Source organism: Heterodontus francisci, chromosome 1 (genome assembly GCF_036365525.1).
Source record: "Heterodontus francisci isolate sHetFra1 chromosome 1, sHetFra1.hap1, whole genome shotgun sequence".
NCBI lineage: Eukaryota > Metazoa > Chordata > Chondrichthyes > Heterodontiformes > Heterodontidae > Heterodontus > Heterodontus francisci.
In genome coordinates this window covers 54,158,893-54,172,066 of record NC_090371.1, presented here as the reverse complement: position 1 = coordinate 54,172,066, position 13,174 = coordinate 54,158,893, and the positions used below count along the sequence as shown (strand labels likewise).

At 42.8% G+C, this 13,174-nt stretch overlaps 1 protein-coding gene across 1 annotated transcript in view; it reads left to right on the top strand.

The window, feature by feature from the left end:
• The window catches only part of mbd2 (methyl-CpG binding domain protein 2), a 124,292-nt gene that overhangs the window by 9,112 nt on the left and 102,006 nt on the right, over nt 1-13,174 (top strand). Inside the window, exon 2 of the mRNA XM_068030632.1 lies at nt 8,841-9,000. Within this exon, the coding sequence (XP_067886733.1) occupies nt 8,841-9,000 (160 nt within the window). The remainder of the gene's footprint in view (nt 1-8,840; nt 9,001-13,174) is intronic.

Sequence of the window (13,174 nt, the reverse complement as noted above, 5' to 3'; positions counted from 1 at the left end):
TGAAAAGTCATTGGCAAACAGGATTAAGGAAAATCCCAAGGCTTTTTATACATATATAAAGAGCAAGAGGGTAACCAGGGAAAGAGTTGGCCCACTCAAGGACAGAGATGGGAATCTATGTGTGGAGCCAGAGGAAATGGGTGAAGTGCTAAATGAGTACCAAAGAGAAGAACTTGGTGGATGATGAGCCTAGGGAAGGGAGTGCAGATAGTCTCAGTCATCTCATTATCAAAAAGGAGGAGGTGTTGGGTGTCTTGCAAAGCATTAAGGTAGATAAGTCCCCAGGGCCTGATGGGATCTACCCTAGAATGCTGAGGGAGGCAAGGGAAGAAATTGCTGGGGCCTTGACAGAAATCGTTGCATCCTCATTGGCAACAGGTGAGGTCCCAGAGGACTGGAGAATAGCCAATGTTGTGCCTTTGTTTAAGAAGGGTGGCAAGGATAATCCAGCAAATTATAGGCCAGTGAGCCATACGTCAGTGGTAGGGAAACTATTAGAGAGGATTATTCGGGACAGGATTTACTCCCATTTGGAAACAAATGAACTTATTAGCGAAAGACAGCATGGTTTTGTGAAGGGGAGGTCGTGTCTTACTAATTTGATTGAGTTTTTTGAGGAAGTGACGAAGATGATTGATGAAGGAGGGCAGTGGATGTTATCTATATGGACTTTAGTAAAGCCTTTGACAAGGTCCCGCATGGCAGACTGGTACAAAAGGTGAAATCACACGGGATCAGAGGTGAGCTGGCAAGATGGATACAGAACTGGCTCGGTCACAGAAGACAGAGGGTATCAGTAGAAGGGTGTTTTTCTGAATGGAGGGATGTGACTAGTGGTGTTCCGCAGGGATCAGTGCTGGGACCTTTGCTGTTTGTAGTATATATAAATGATTTGGAGGAAAATATAGCTGGTCTGATTAGTATGTTTGCGGACGACACAAAGGTTGGTGGAGTTGCGGATAATGATCAGGATTGTCAGAGGATACAGCAGGATATAGATCGGTTGGAGACTTGGGCGGAGAAATGGCAGATGGAGTTTAATCCTGACAAATGTGAGGTAATGCATTTTGGAAGGTCTAATGCAGGTGGGAGGTATACAGTAAATGGCAGAACCCTTAGGAGTATTGACGGGCAGAAAGATCTGGGCGTACAGGTCCACAGGTCACAAAGTGGCAACGCAGTTGGATAAGGTAGTCAAGAAGGCATTCGGCATGCTTGCCTTCATCGGTCGGGGCATAGAGTATAAAAATTGGCAAGTCATGTTGCAGCTGTACAGAACTTTAGTTAGGCCACACTTAGAATATTGCGTGCAATTCTGGTCGCTACACTACCAGAAGGACGTGGAGGCTTTGGAGAGGGTACAGAGGAGGTTTACCAGGATGTTGCCTGGTCTGGAGGGCATTAGCTATGAGGAGAGGTTGGAAAAACTCGGATTGTTTTCACTGGAACGATGGAGGTGGAGGGGCGACATGATAGAGGTTTACAAAGTTATGAGCTGCATGGACAGAGTGGATAGTCAGAAGCTTTTTCCCAGGGTGGAAGAGTCAGTTACTAGGGGGCATAGGTTTAAGGTGCGAGCGGCAAAGTTTAGAGGGGATGTGCGAGGCAAGTTTTTTTTACACAGAGGGTGGTGAGTGCCTGGAACTTGCTGCCAGGGGAGGTGGTGGAAGCAGATACGATAGCGACGTTTCAGAGGCATCTTGACAAATACATGAATAGGAAGGGAATAGAGGGCCCCGGAAGTGCAGAAGGTGTTAGTTTAGGCAGGCATCAAGATCGGCACAGGCTTGGAGGGCCAAATGGCCTGTTCCTGTGCTGTACTGTTCTTTGTTCTTTGTGGTTCTTGGGTAGCTTGATTGTGCAAGTCAGCCAGCCTTGGCAGAATTGTACATTCATTATCTACATTTCAGTACCCTATAATTCTGCACGTACTGTATAGTATTTTTGATAATCGTACTGCTACAGACTGTCAGTGTGGAACTGCTAGGTGAATCACTGGTGAGTCATGGTGTCGTAACTCCAGTGATCTCTAGCCACGGTACTGTAGCAGTAACTTGTCATGCTTCAGGGTGAGGTGTGGTACACGATGGAGGAATTCTGTGGTCCTCTGTGTCTCAAGCACTCAATGATCTCCTTCCTATTCTCAGTACAAGTGTTCGTGATTCAGCAAGATTACCTGTCCCATGCCCCAAATGATATATGTGGAGAATATACAGTAGCAATTACTTTTTCAGCGTCTTGGTTATCAAGTTTCCGAAATGCTCATTTATAACTTCCTGTCATTCTCACTGCACCATATTGTTCTCATGATTGTGCAATGCTGCTTAATGCTTCTCCCCACCCCAAAAGTATTACTTCTTGCTGAGTCAGTGCCAATATCTGGCAGTGTGTTGCACTGTTTTCTCCTCCACAAATTAGTGCTTAGTGCACATGGAATTCAGATTTTTAAAAACTAGCATGTCTTTTCATTAATTTTTTTTAAGTCACTAAACTTCATCTGAAAAAAATAAGAGCTAGTTGATGTTCTACGGTGTTCCTCATAGATACAAAAAAATGGATTCAGTATTCCTGGGATCTAATGCACTTTCCTATGTTTCTTTTGTGAACTGATCCCACACTGAAAAGTCAACAGCTGACCTCCAAGTTCCAGAGTATTTCATCCTCTTGGTGACGGTGTGTAGTTTTGGGCTTGCCACTAATAATAATAAAAAGCAACAGGTCTCAGTTCTCTGCAAATCACTCACCGGCATACCATTAGGCTGCTGTAATGTTGCAGGCCCTACCTTTTCCAAGCAATTACAGCCATGCTTCTGCTTGCTGTCACTTTCTTGCCTTCATTGAAAAATGCATCGCAGGACTAATTCTCTTCTCTTACTTACATATCTGTCCCTTTTAAAAAAAAAAAAAAAAATCCTTTTATTTTCCTTTTTTGACTTCCTTTTTCCCTCTCTAGTACTTCCTTATTCCTTCGCTGCCACTTTTCTCTCCTTCACTCTCCTCTTTAACCTCTCCTTTTTTTCTGTTTCTCTCCCTCATCTCTCCTTTCCAGTGATTGCGTGTTGCCTCTCTCACCATGGTGTGCCAGTCTTATCTCTCCCTCCCTTCCCCCAATTACTTTACACCTCCCACGTGCTTTGAGCTCTGACTATTCCTTCAAGCTCCTTCTGCAGTGTGAGCATGGAGACTTGTGCAGCTTTGACATCAGAATTTAAGCATTGGTTAGCTGATCTGGCGTCCACTCCACTGTTCTGTTTGGTTAGCAGTATCTTAAAAGATTATCAAGTGTGCATTTACCCTTGAAGGAGATATTAGAAGGGGTGACTATAAGCTTGTTCAGAGAAGCTAACATTGAGAACGGTCTTGAAAGAGGTGGAGGAGTATAGGCAGCTGAATTTTATTGAAGGTGGAGGTTTGGGAGGTCGGCCAGGAGAGTCAAGTCTAGAGACGGCCAAGGCATAGGTGACTGTATCAGCAGCAGCTGGCCGTAGGTGGGAATTGTTAGAGGTGGATGTAGGCAATATGTAAAGGAGGAAGGGCGACCACGGATAAATCCCTGGGGGACTCTGGAGGTAATGGTGTGGGGTGGAAAGAGAAGCTATTGCTGGAGATGCTGTGGCTGCGATTGGACAGGTAAGAGTTGAAGCAAACAAAAACAGTCCCACTGGACAACCTCACTGACGCTCAATTTGGGTTCCGCCAAGGCCACTCAGCTCCTGACCTCATTAAAGCCTTGGTCCAAACATGGATAAAAGAGCTAAACTGGTGAGGTGAGAGTGACTGCCCTTGACATCAAGGCAGCATTTGACCGAGTATGGCATCAAGTAGCCCTAGCAAAACTGGAGTCAATGGGAATCGGGGGAAAACTCTCCACTGGTTGGAGTCATACTTAGCACAAAGGAATGTAGTTGTGGTTGTTGGAAGTCAATCATCTGAGTTCCGGGACATCACTGCAGGAGTTCCTCAGGGTAGTGTCTGAGGCCCAACCATCTTCAGCTGCTTCATAATGAACTTCCATCCATCATAAGGTCAGAAGTCAAGATGTTCGTTGATGATTGCAAAATGTTCACCATTTGTGACTTCTCAGCTACTGAAGCAACCCATGTCCATTTGCAGCAAGACCTGGACAACATCCAGGCTTGGGCTGATAAGTGGCAAGTAACATTTGCCAACAACTAAGTGCCAGGCAATGATCATCACAAATAAGAGAGAAACTAACCATCTCCCCTTGACGGTCAATGGCATTACCATTGCTGAATTCCCCACTATCAACATCCTAGGGGTCACCGTTGACCAGAAACTGAACTGGAGTAGCCATATAAATGCCGTGGCTACAAGAGTAGGTCAGAGGCTGGGAATTCTGCAGTGAGTAACTCACCTCCTGACTCCTCAATGCCTGTCCACCATCTACAAGACTCCAGTCAGGAGTGTGTGGGAATACTCTCCACTTGCCTGGATGGGTGCAGCTCCAACAACACTCAAGAAGCTCAACACTATCCAGGACAAAGCAGCCCACTTGATTGGCACCCCCATCTGCCACCTTCAACATTCACTACTGATGCACAATGGCAGCACTGTGTACCATTTACAAGATGCACTGCAGCAACTAATCAAGACTCCTTCGACAGCACCTTCCAAACCAGCGACCTCTATCACCTAGAAGGACAAGGGCAACAGATGAATGGGGACACCATCACCTGCAAGTTCCTCTCCAAGCCACACACCATCCTGACTTGGAACTATATCGGCGTTCCTTCGCTGTCACTGGGGTCAAGATCCTAGAACCCCCTTCCGAACAGCACTGAGGATGAACCTACACCCCAAGGACTGCTGCAGTTCATAAAGGCAGCTCACCACCACCTTCTCAAAGCAATTAGCAATGGGAAATAAATGCTGGCCTAGCCAGCAACGCCCATATCCCCCGAACAAATAAAAAAAAATGAGCAGAGGCATTAGAGAAAGATGGTTTGATGGAGGCCACGAACAGTCGTGGAAGGATAATGCACCATTGTCACAGTCACAACTGGTTAGGACTGGTTTAGTGTTCCAGCTAGGGCAAAACCTGATTGGAGAGATTTAAATATGGTGTTGCAGGAAAGATATGCAGAGATTTGGGAGGCATCAACACATTTAAGAATAATCAATTTTTTCGTGCCCTATTCAACTGGTTAGCCACTTTCGTTGCTTTTAATACTTTTCTACATCTTCAGTTCTGATTTGCTGTTTTATTTTCAGCCACTTAGGAAAATGTAGTGGTTTAAAGAATGTGTGTTCTATTAGGTGGGATTTGTGTTCCTTTTTGGCTACAGGTAGATTAGATTAGATTTTTTTTTTGATTAGAGATACAGCACTGAAACAGGCCCTTCGGCCCACCGAATCTGTGCCGACCATCAACCACCCATTTATACTAATCCTACACTAATCCCATATTCCTACCACATCCCCACCTATCCCTATACTTCCCTACCACCTACCTATACTAGGGGCAATTTATAATGGCCAATTTACCTACCAACCTACAAGTCTTTTGGCTTGTGGGAGGAAACCGGAGCACCCGGAGGAAACCCACGCAGACACAGGGAGAACTTGCAAACTCCACACAGGCAGTACCCGGAATTGAACCCGGGTCGCTGGAGCTGTGAGGCTGCAGTGCTAACCACTGCACCACTGTGCCGCCCTTAGGTGGCAAAGCTGAGCTGCAATTGAGGACGAAATCTGGCATGAATGTAGAACCTTTAATGTAGTAAGTCTCCAATAGTACATAATAGACTTGAAGGGCTTTTGGAAAAGAATTTTAGATAATTGGGCCATGATGGCTTACGGTTGTGCTACTGTTAATAGAGTGAGGTGAGGGGAATGGACAGTAATACAGAATCAGATTGGAGGGGGCAAGTTGGGAAGCAAGACTGGATGGTGCATTAAGACTGTGGAGCAATTTAAAAACTACGGCATGGATCTTTGAAATCAATCTATTGACACATGGGGTGGGTGGCAGTGGAGGTCAGTAAGAAAAGGTGTGAGTAATTTAGCATCCAAAAAGTTCTGAGGATGCGCTAGAGTTTATGTATGATGATGCCTGGCAAGGAGAGCATTTGTTACGATGTGGATAGTGCTTTGGTGGGGCGTCGGGGGAGGTGAAGTATTGCCGCCTTTCACTTTTGGCATCCAGACTGCATAAATAAGCATTTAGTCTAATTTATGGCATTTGATGTGTGTGATATACGAATGACCCAGATTTTGCATTGAGAATAATGGCAAGACTATTAGCACTCACTGTTTATTATGGAGTAAATCGGATGGCAACTTCTGGAGTATGTACTTGTGTGGGTACGCCAAATTGCTGTCCACGTATCCCTGCTCCTCCACAGGCTGTGACTGTATAGTACTTTGCCAATAAACTCAACATTGAAATCCATATAAAGACACGTTAGCCACTAAACATGCCAGATAAAGTTAGGGCTGTTGCATTCAGATGTAAGTGAATTTTTAATGATGTGATAAATCATAATTACAGCCAAATAACCTCTCTAGTACTGAAAATTAACTTTTACAAGTGTGGAGTCTCATTCCTTCAGAATGTAATTAGTATTGGAGATTTTGAACACTAAAATAAAGTTTTACTTTTTCTAAGAACATAAGAAATAGGAGCAGGAGTCGATCATATAGCCCCTCGAGCCTGCCGTGCCATTCAGTTCAAACATGGCTGATCATCTGCTTCAACTCCACTTTGCTGTCCACTCTCCATATCCCTAATTCCCTAAAAGATTTTTTTTGAAAAATCTGTCAATCTCAGCCTTGAATATAGTCAACGATGAAGCACAGATAACTCTCTGGGGTAGAGAATTCCAAAGATTCACAACCTACTGAGTGAAGACATTTCTCCTCATCTCAGTTCTAGATGATTGACTTCTTATCCTGAGACTGTGCTCTAGATTCCTCAGCCTGGGGAAACAACCTCTGTGTCTACCCTGTCGAGCCCCTTCAGAATCTTGTATGTTTCAATGCGATCACCTCTCATTGTTCTAAACTCCTGAGAATATAGGCCCAAATTATTCATCATCCCTCTCATCCCAGGAACCAATCTAATGTCTCTTGTCTCTCTTTTTCAATCCCATCTTTCTTTCCCTCTCTTTATTTAGCTTTCTGTGACAATGAATTAAATCTAATTTGTACTTCTTGGTTTAGAAGTTCTGCTTCTTGGTGAGGATTCTTTAATCTGATTTGGTTGAAGAGCTGTGCTGGTGCTTGCCTTGCCCTCACATGCTGTGGATCCCATGTAGACGGCACTGCACTGGAAAGGATCTATAAATACTGCAAGTTGCCGCTGAAAAGCCCACCAAACGTCTGTGGGCAGCTGTCAGCATGGTGAACAGCTGTTTCTTTGCCACTGCCTCTAAATTCCAGGCCATTACACCCCTAGTAAGAATTCTATTGTTTCCACGTTCCTTGCTCTGAAGAGCCAATGGTGGTGCAATTTTATGTTTCAATTATTTATAGACTTCTACACGGTGGTGGTACAAGTGAGGAGTTCTGTGCAAGGTGGACACCTCGTACAAAAATCTGGGGAAGTGCAGGAATGAGTTTTATGGCACTGTCGGTCGCACTCATTTATGATTCAGCAACTAACTACTTTAAATAACAGCCTTCGGATTTAAAATGTGTTGAGCAAGTGTTCTTTCATTCACACACAATTAGTGTTTGCAGTGCAGGCCTCAAGGAGTTTAATGTTGCAATTTGCAGGCTTGCTGAGTATTCCTTATGCATACTGTAAATGGGCATCAAAATTGCACTTGGGCAAGCTGCTTAAGGTCAGTTCTTAAGCTTTTTCTCATGGTTCTTATGCTTTGGAGTTGTCGATCACTTCAATGGCATATTCTGCCAATGCTTTTCTTATTAATTGCTGAAATCCGATCCCGCCATGGTAGATGATCTTAGTCATAGAAATTACAGCAACAGTAGGTGCCCATTTGGTCCATTGCCAGTACCAGCTCTTCACCAGAAGCTATTTACCATAAATTCATTTCTGTGCCATATGAAGTTTGTCTGTGAAATCTTAACCATGCACATTCCCAAATTGATGCAGCAAGATTGAATGGGAGAAAAATATAAAAAGAGCAAACATAGTGAGAATGTACAGAATGCAGACTGTATTGTTGCAACTTTATGCATGTAGTGATTGAAATTGCCAGTGAAGTCAACGTTTTCAAAATTTACATTATGGCCAAATCTCATTACAGATTTGTGAAGTAGCAAGTTATTTATTATGCACTCTGGTTAGAGTGGGGAAGTGGCAGTACAGTTCGGGAAATCTTACTTGGACTATACTGTGGCCTCCTCGTATCTGTTCTTGTCTCCAGTGCTTGTTCTCCCTACAGGAAACTGAATGCTCTCATCAGCTTTGCTGCGTACTTGGTGATGCGACTGGTCCTGCTTCTACCATTTCCAAAGCCACTGCTGGCTGTCTAAAACCCGTTGATCCAAACAACGTCATTATAAAACTGCATCTGAAACTCTTATGCACTAATTTTTGAGACATTTACATGCCAAATAGTTATGATGTATGGCATTTATGTATTAATTTTAAGATTTAACTCCACTTCTGGAACCAAGTAAAGCATCACAGTTTTTACCTTAGATTTCCTGTAGTGAAAAATTGGGGATGACGTAACCATTGTAGAAAATAAACACGCATTCAACATGCTGCATATATGGCATTTCTGTCTGTTGCACACTTTCTTGATTAAGCTCCAGTGTGTATTGTTAGGACCACAATAGTGGCATGCAAGTCTCCCTTATCAACTGGTACTAGACCAGCTATTTTTATTTTCTCTTCCGCCTTTCAGCCCAAGTGGTAAGAAGTTCAGGAGTAAACCTCAGCTGGCTCGATACCTGGGAAATAGTATCGATCTCACTAGCTTTGACTTTCGGACCGGGACGATGATGCCCAATAAATTACAGAGGAATAAACAACGCCTTCGGAATGAAGCAATAAATCAAACAAAGGTATCGTATCTTTTCAGTATTCTGCTCTGGGTGTGTTTCAGATATGAAATTTTAATAGCACTAAGTATTTTTATGAATATTAGCTTTGGTGCATCCATGGATTGGCGGGTACAGATTAGAGCCTTACAAAGTGAGTTCTTGCCTGCCAACTGTATAGCGATGGCGACGGGCAGAGGTCAAATGTTTCTCCTTGGGGGAGAGATATAAGATTAAAGTTAGAGTTGAATTGGACCTTTCTTGCTCCCCCAATTGCCAGCTAAGCAGAAGCCTCCGTAAATATTCCCTGCTCGTGCTTTTGCCTGAGGAATAGTGCATAGTCTGGGATGATGAGGTCTTGCATTAAAACCTGAGGGGAAGAGAGAATGAAGAACTGACCATTTAGCTCCTGGCTATATTGACTATTAAAATTATTACATATTGTATCAGAATTCAAATCCAATTTCAGTGTGAATATATTAGTTTTGCCAATGCTGGTTTTAATAGTATTTTCACTCATTTGTGCCGTAGCCTATTTGATTTGCATATGTAATTTCTTCTTCCCAAGCATAGCTATATTTATCTAACCCTTTTCTGTATTCTTTTAATTACGATTGTGTTTTTGGGTTGAGAAGATGAACAAAATGGATTCATTAATTTTCTTTCATACACATTGGTTGAAAACACTGATTAGGAACATAGGAACAGGAGTAGGTCATTCAGCCCATTGAGTGTGCTCCGCCATTCAATTAGATCATGGTTGATGATCTACCTGAATGCCACTTTCCCATTCTATCCCCATATCCCTTGATGTCATTGGTATCTAGATATCTATTGATTTTTGTCTTGAACATGCTCAATGATTGAACTTCCCCAGCTCTCTGGGTAGACCATTCCAAAGATTCACCACCCTCTGAGTAAAGAAATTCCTCATCATCTCAGTATTAAATGGCCTGCCCCTTATTCTTACGAGTGAATACAAGTTGCTAATTTCTTTTGCCTGCTGTTGGAATGATGTCCTGTTCATTGTTTTCAAACTTTAGAATACACGTTTGGTAGACAATTAGAACCCATTGTATAAAGAGTTCACTGGGACAAATGCAGTGGACAGTGTGGTCTTTTCCAGCATTTCTATGTTCCTAACACACAACTGGCTGTGATGGCCTTTTCCCTACTTTTAGTCAACTGGGTGTACAAAGAACAGTACAGCACAGAAACAGGCCATTCGGCCCTCCAAGCCTGCGCCAATCTTGATGCCTGCCTAAACTAACACCTTCTGCACTTCCGGGGCCCATATCCCTCTATTCCCTTCCTATTCATGTATTTGTCAAGATGTCTCTTAAACGTCGCTATCATATCTGCTTCCACCACCTTCCCTGGCAGCAAGTTCCAGGCACTCACCACCCTCTGTGTAAAAAAAACTTTCCTCGCACATCCCCTCTAAACTTTGCCCCTCGCACCTTAAACCTATGTCCCCTAGTAACTGACTCTTCCACCCTGGGAAAAAGCTTCTGACTGTACACTCTGTCCATGCTGATGTAAGACACAAGCAGATACCCATCACTATGTTAAAGAAACCTATCAACTTGATAGTCTTGAAATTAAGCAGAGAAATCCTCATAAGCAGAATTTCTAATGTGGATAGTTTGTTTTCTGGTGCGGTGTGCCTGCAAACCAATTCTCTACTGGCTAGGGAGGCTTTGGTTGGTCAAGTAGTGTGTAGCTTCTCGGTGCTCTGCTGATAGATATGCGGTCTTAAATGAATTCCAGAAATACTCCTGTGCACAACTGGGGCTTCTTAAGCCTTTGGTGTTGGCAACCTGTGTCTAAGTAATTCGGACCTCTTACTATTAGGCTATAGGTGTGCAAGGCAATCTGGTACTCAGTAGGAAGAATCTTAACTCTCCATTACAGGCTTTGGTTCCAAGCCCCATTAATGATCTAGGTAGGTGGTTAATCATCAGCAATATCTTGGGGTACTCAAGGACCTGGCTTTGTTATTGGATTACCAGAGAGTTGAATTTGCTACAGGGTCTCATTATTGGGTGGATCATTTTGGAGTCATCTAAATCTTCAAGAAGACTCTGCATGCCTTTCTGCTTTTGTTTCTTTTCCTCATTGAGTGCATTGTTGCCATCCTCCTATCTATAGAACACTGATTCCATCCTTGAAGATGCAAAGCTTTAGCAGTTGCTGTGTTTAATTGTATCCCAGTCATGATGGGCACTAAACATATATGATATATGAACATCAGTTCTGATGAAAGGTCTCAGACTCGAAACGTTAACTCTGCTACTCTCTCCACAGATGCTGCCTGACTGCTGAGTATTTCCAGCACTTTCTGTTTTTATTTCAGATTTCCAGCATCTGCAGTATTTTGCTTTTGTGATATATGAACAGTTGTTCCCATATCTAATGTCCAGGTAATTCCCCAACATTTCCTTACCAGCTATACTACTGACAGCTGCTCTCAATGTAGTGGATGCACCTATGCCAGACATTTTTCAATGTGCCAGCCACCTGGTCCATGAGGTAGTCTCAAGGTCACATGTGACCTGTGAGGTCTTTTGATCTGAAGAGGGAAACTCCTACATGTTCCCCTCTTTTTGATGTTTATGCACAGAACTGACTTGGGTGCCACAGGGATCAGTGCTGGGACCTCAACTATTCACATTCTATATTAATGTTATGAGAATGCTTCTATTTTTTGTAAAATATGTTTTTAAGGACTTATAGTTGAATTATGGATATTGATTCATCTGGAAGCTTAAAGAGATGCTGAACTTTGTGTTTCTTTAAAAGAGGTCACCAGAAGGCTTCCTGGACTTGGCTTGTAAACAAACCCTTATTGGAAGGCACCTGTTTTCAGATGAATGCCCAGCGGGGAGCTTGTTGTTTCGACTTGGCAAAGATGTTTACAGAGAAGTGACAGGTGAAGATTTATAGAGGTGAGGATGCTTGACCCTTGTGACATTACTTTTGGTTTCATTTTGGATAGTGAGTTGGAGTGTAAACTGCTTGGAAGACGGTTGGGTTTTGCCTGCCAAGGAAACCCAGCTCATCCCTCTCTCCGAAACCCTGCGTATTCAGCATGTCAGTCTCCTGCTGGGCCTTTATCTGAAAACAGGTGCCTTCCAATAAGGGTTTGTTTACAAGCCAAGTCCAGGAAGCCTTCTGGTGACCTCTTTTAAAGAAACACAAAGTTCAGTATCTCTTCAAGCTTCCAGATTAATCAATATCCATAATTCAACTATATATTTGAAGAAACCCTGCGTATCGAATGTATGGGACTGAAACCCCTGTTGCCGCATTTCTGCTGTAAGGCCTGTCTGAAACCTCTGTTGCTGCATTTCTTGGAAAGCCAACTCAAACTGATCTTCAAGATTGCCTGGAAAGAGCTGTTTTAGGAAGATTCCAGTGACAGCCGTCTGTATGCATTTGGGTTGCCAAACCAAAATAAAGGACATCTTTCCATGTCTTTTTTTTTTCCAAGAACGAGCAAGTATTCAGCCTTAGTGGGTTTTTTTGTTTTTTTTTGTAACAGAGCTCTAAAACCAAAATCCCTTTTATTTTTCTGGTTAACCGGTATATGTGTGTGTGTATGAGGGGTGAAGGTAAAAAGGGTGCTTTAATATTTCAATCTGTGTGTTTATACTTTACTTCATTACTGGTTTTATAGTAAACTGATAATTTTGCTGTTTATCAAAGAAACTTGGTGTTTTTTATTCTGGAGTAAAAATAGAGTATATGATTGACTATCGGTAAGTGGGAAAATTTAAATATATATTGTGATCTGTGGAGAAGTGGAACGAGAATAAACAGTGCACTCCTCCTGCTTCGGTTGTAACAATGTCTTGGATGAAGGGACCAAGTCTATTGTAGCCAAATTTGCTGACAATATAAAGATACATGGGAAAGCAAGTTTTGAGGACACAGAGTCTGCAAAAGAATATAGATAGGTTAAGTGAGTGGGCAAAAATTTGGCAGATGGAGTATATTGTGGGAAAATGTGAGGTTGCCCACTTTGCTGGGAAGAATAGAAAAGCAAAGTATTAGAGAAACTACAGAATGTTGCAGTACAGAGGGAACTGGGTGTCCTCATGCATGAAACACAAAAAGCTAGCATGCAGGGACAGCAAATAATTGGGAAGGCAAATGGGATGTTGGCCTTTATTGCAAGGGGGATGCATTATAAAAG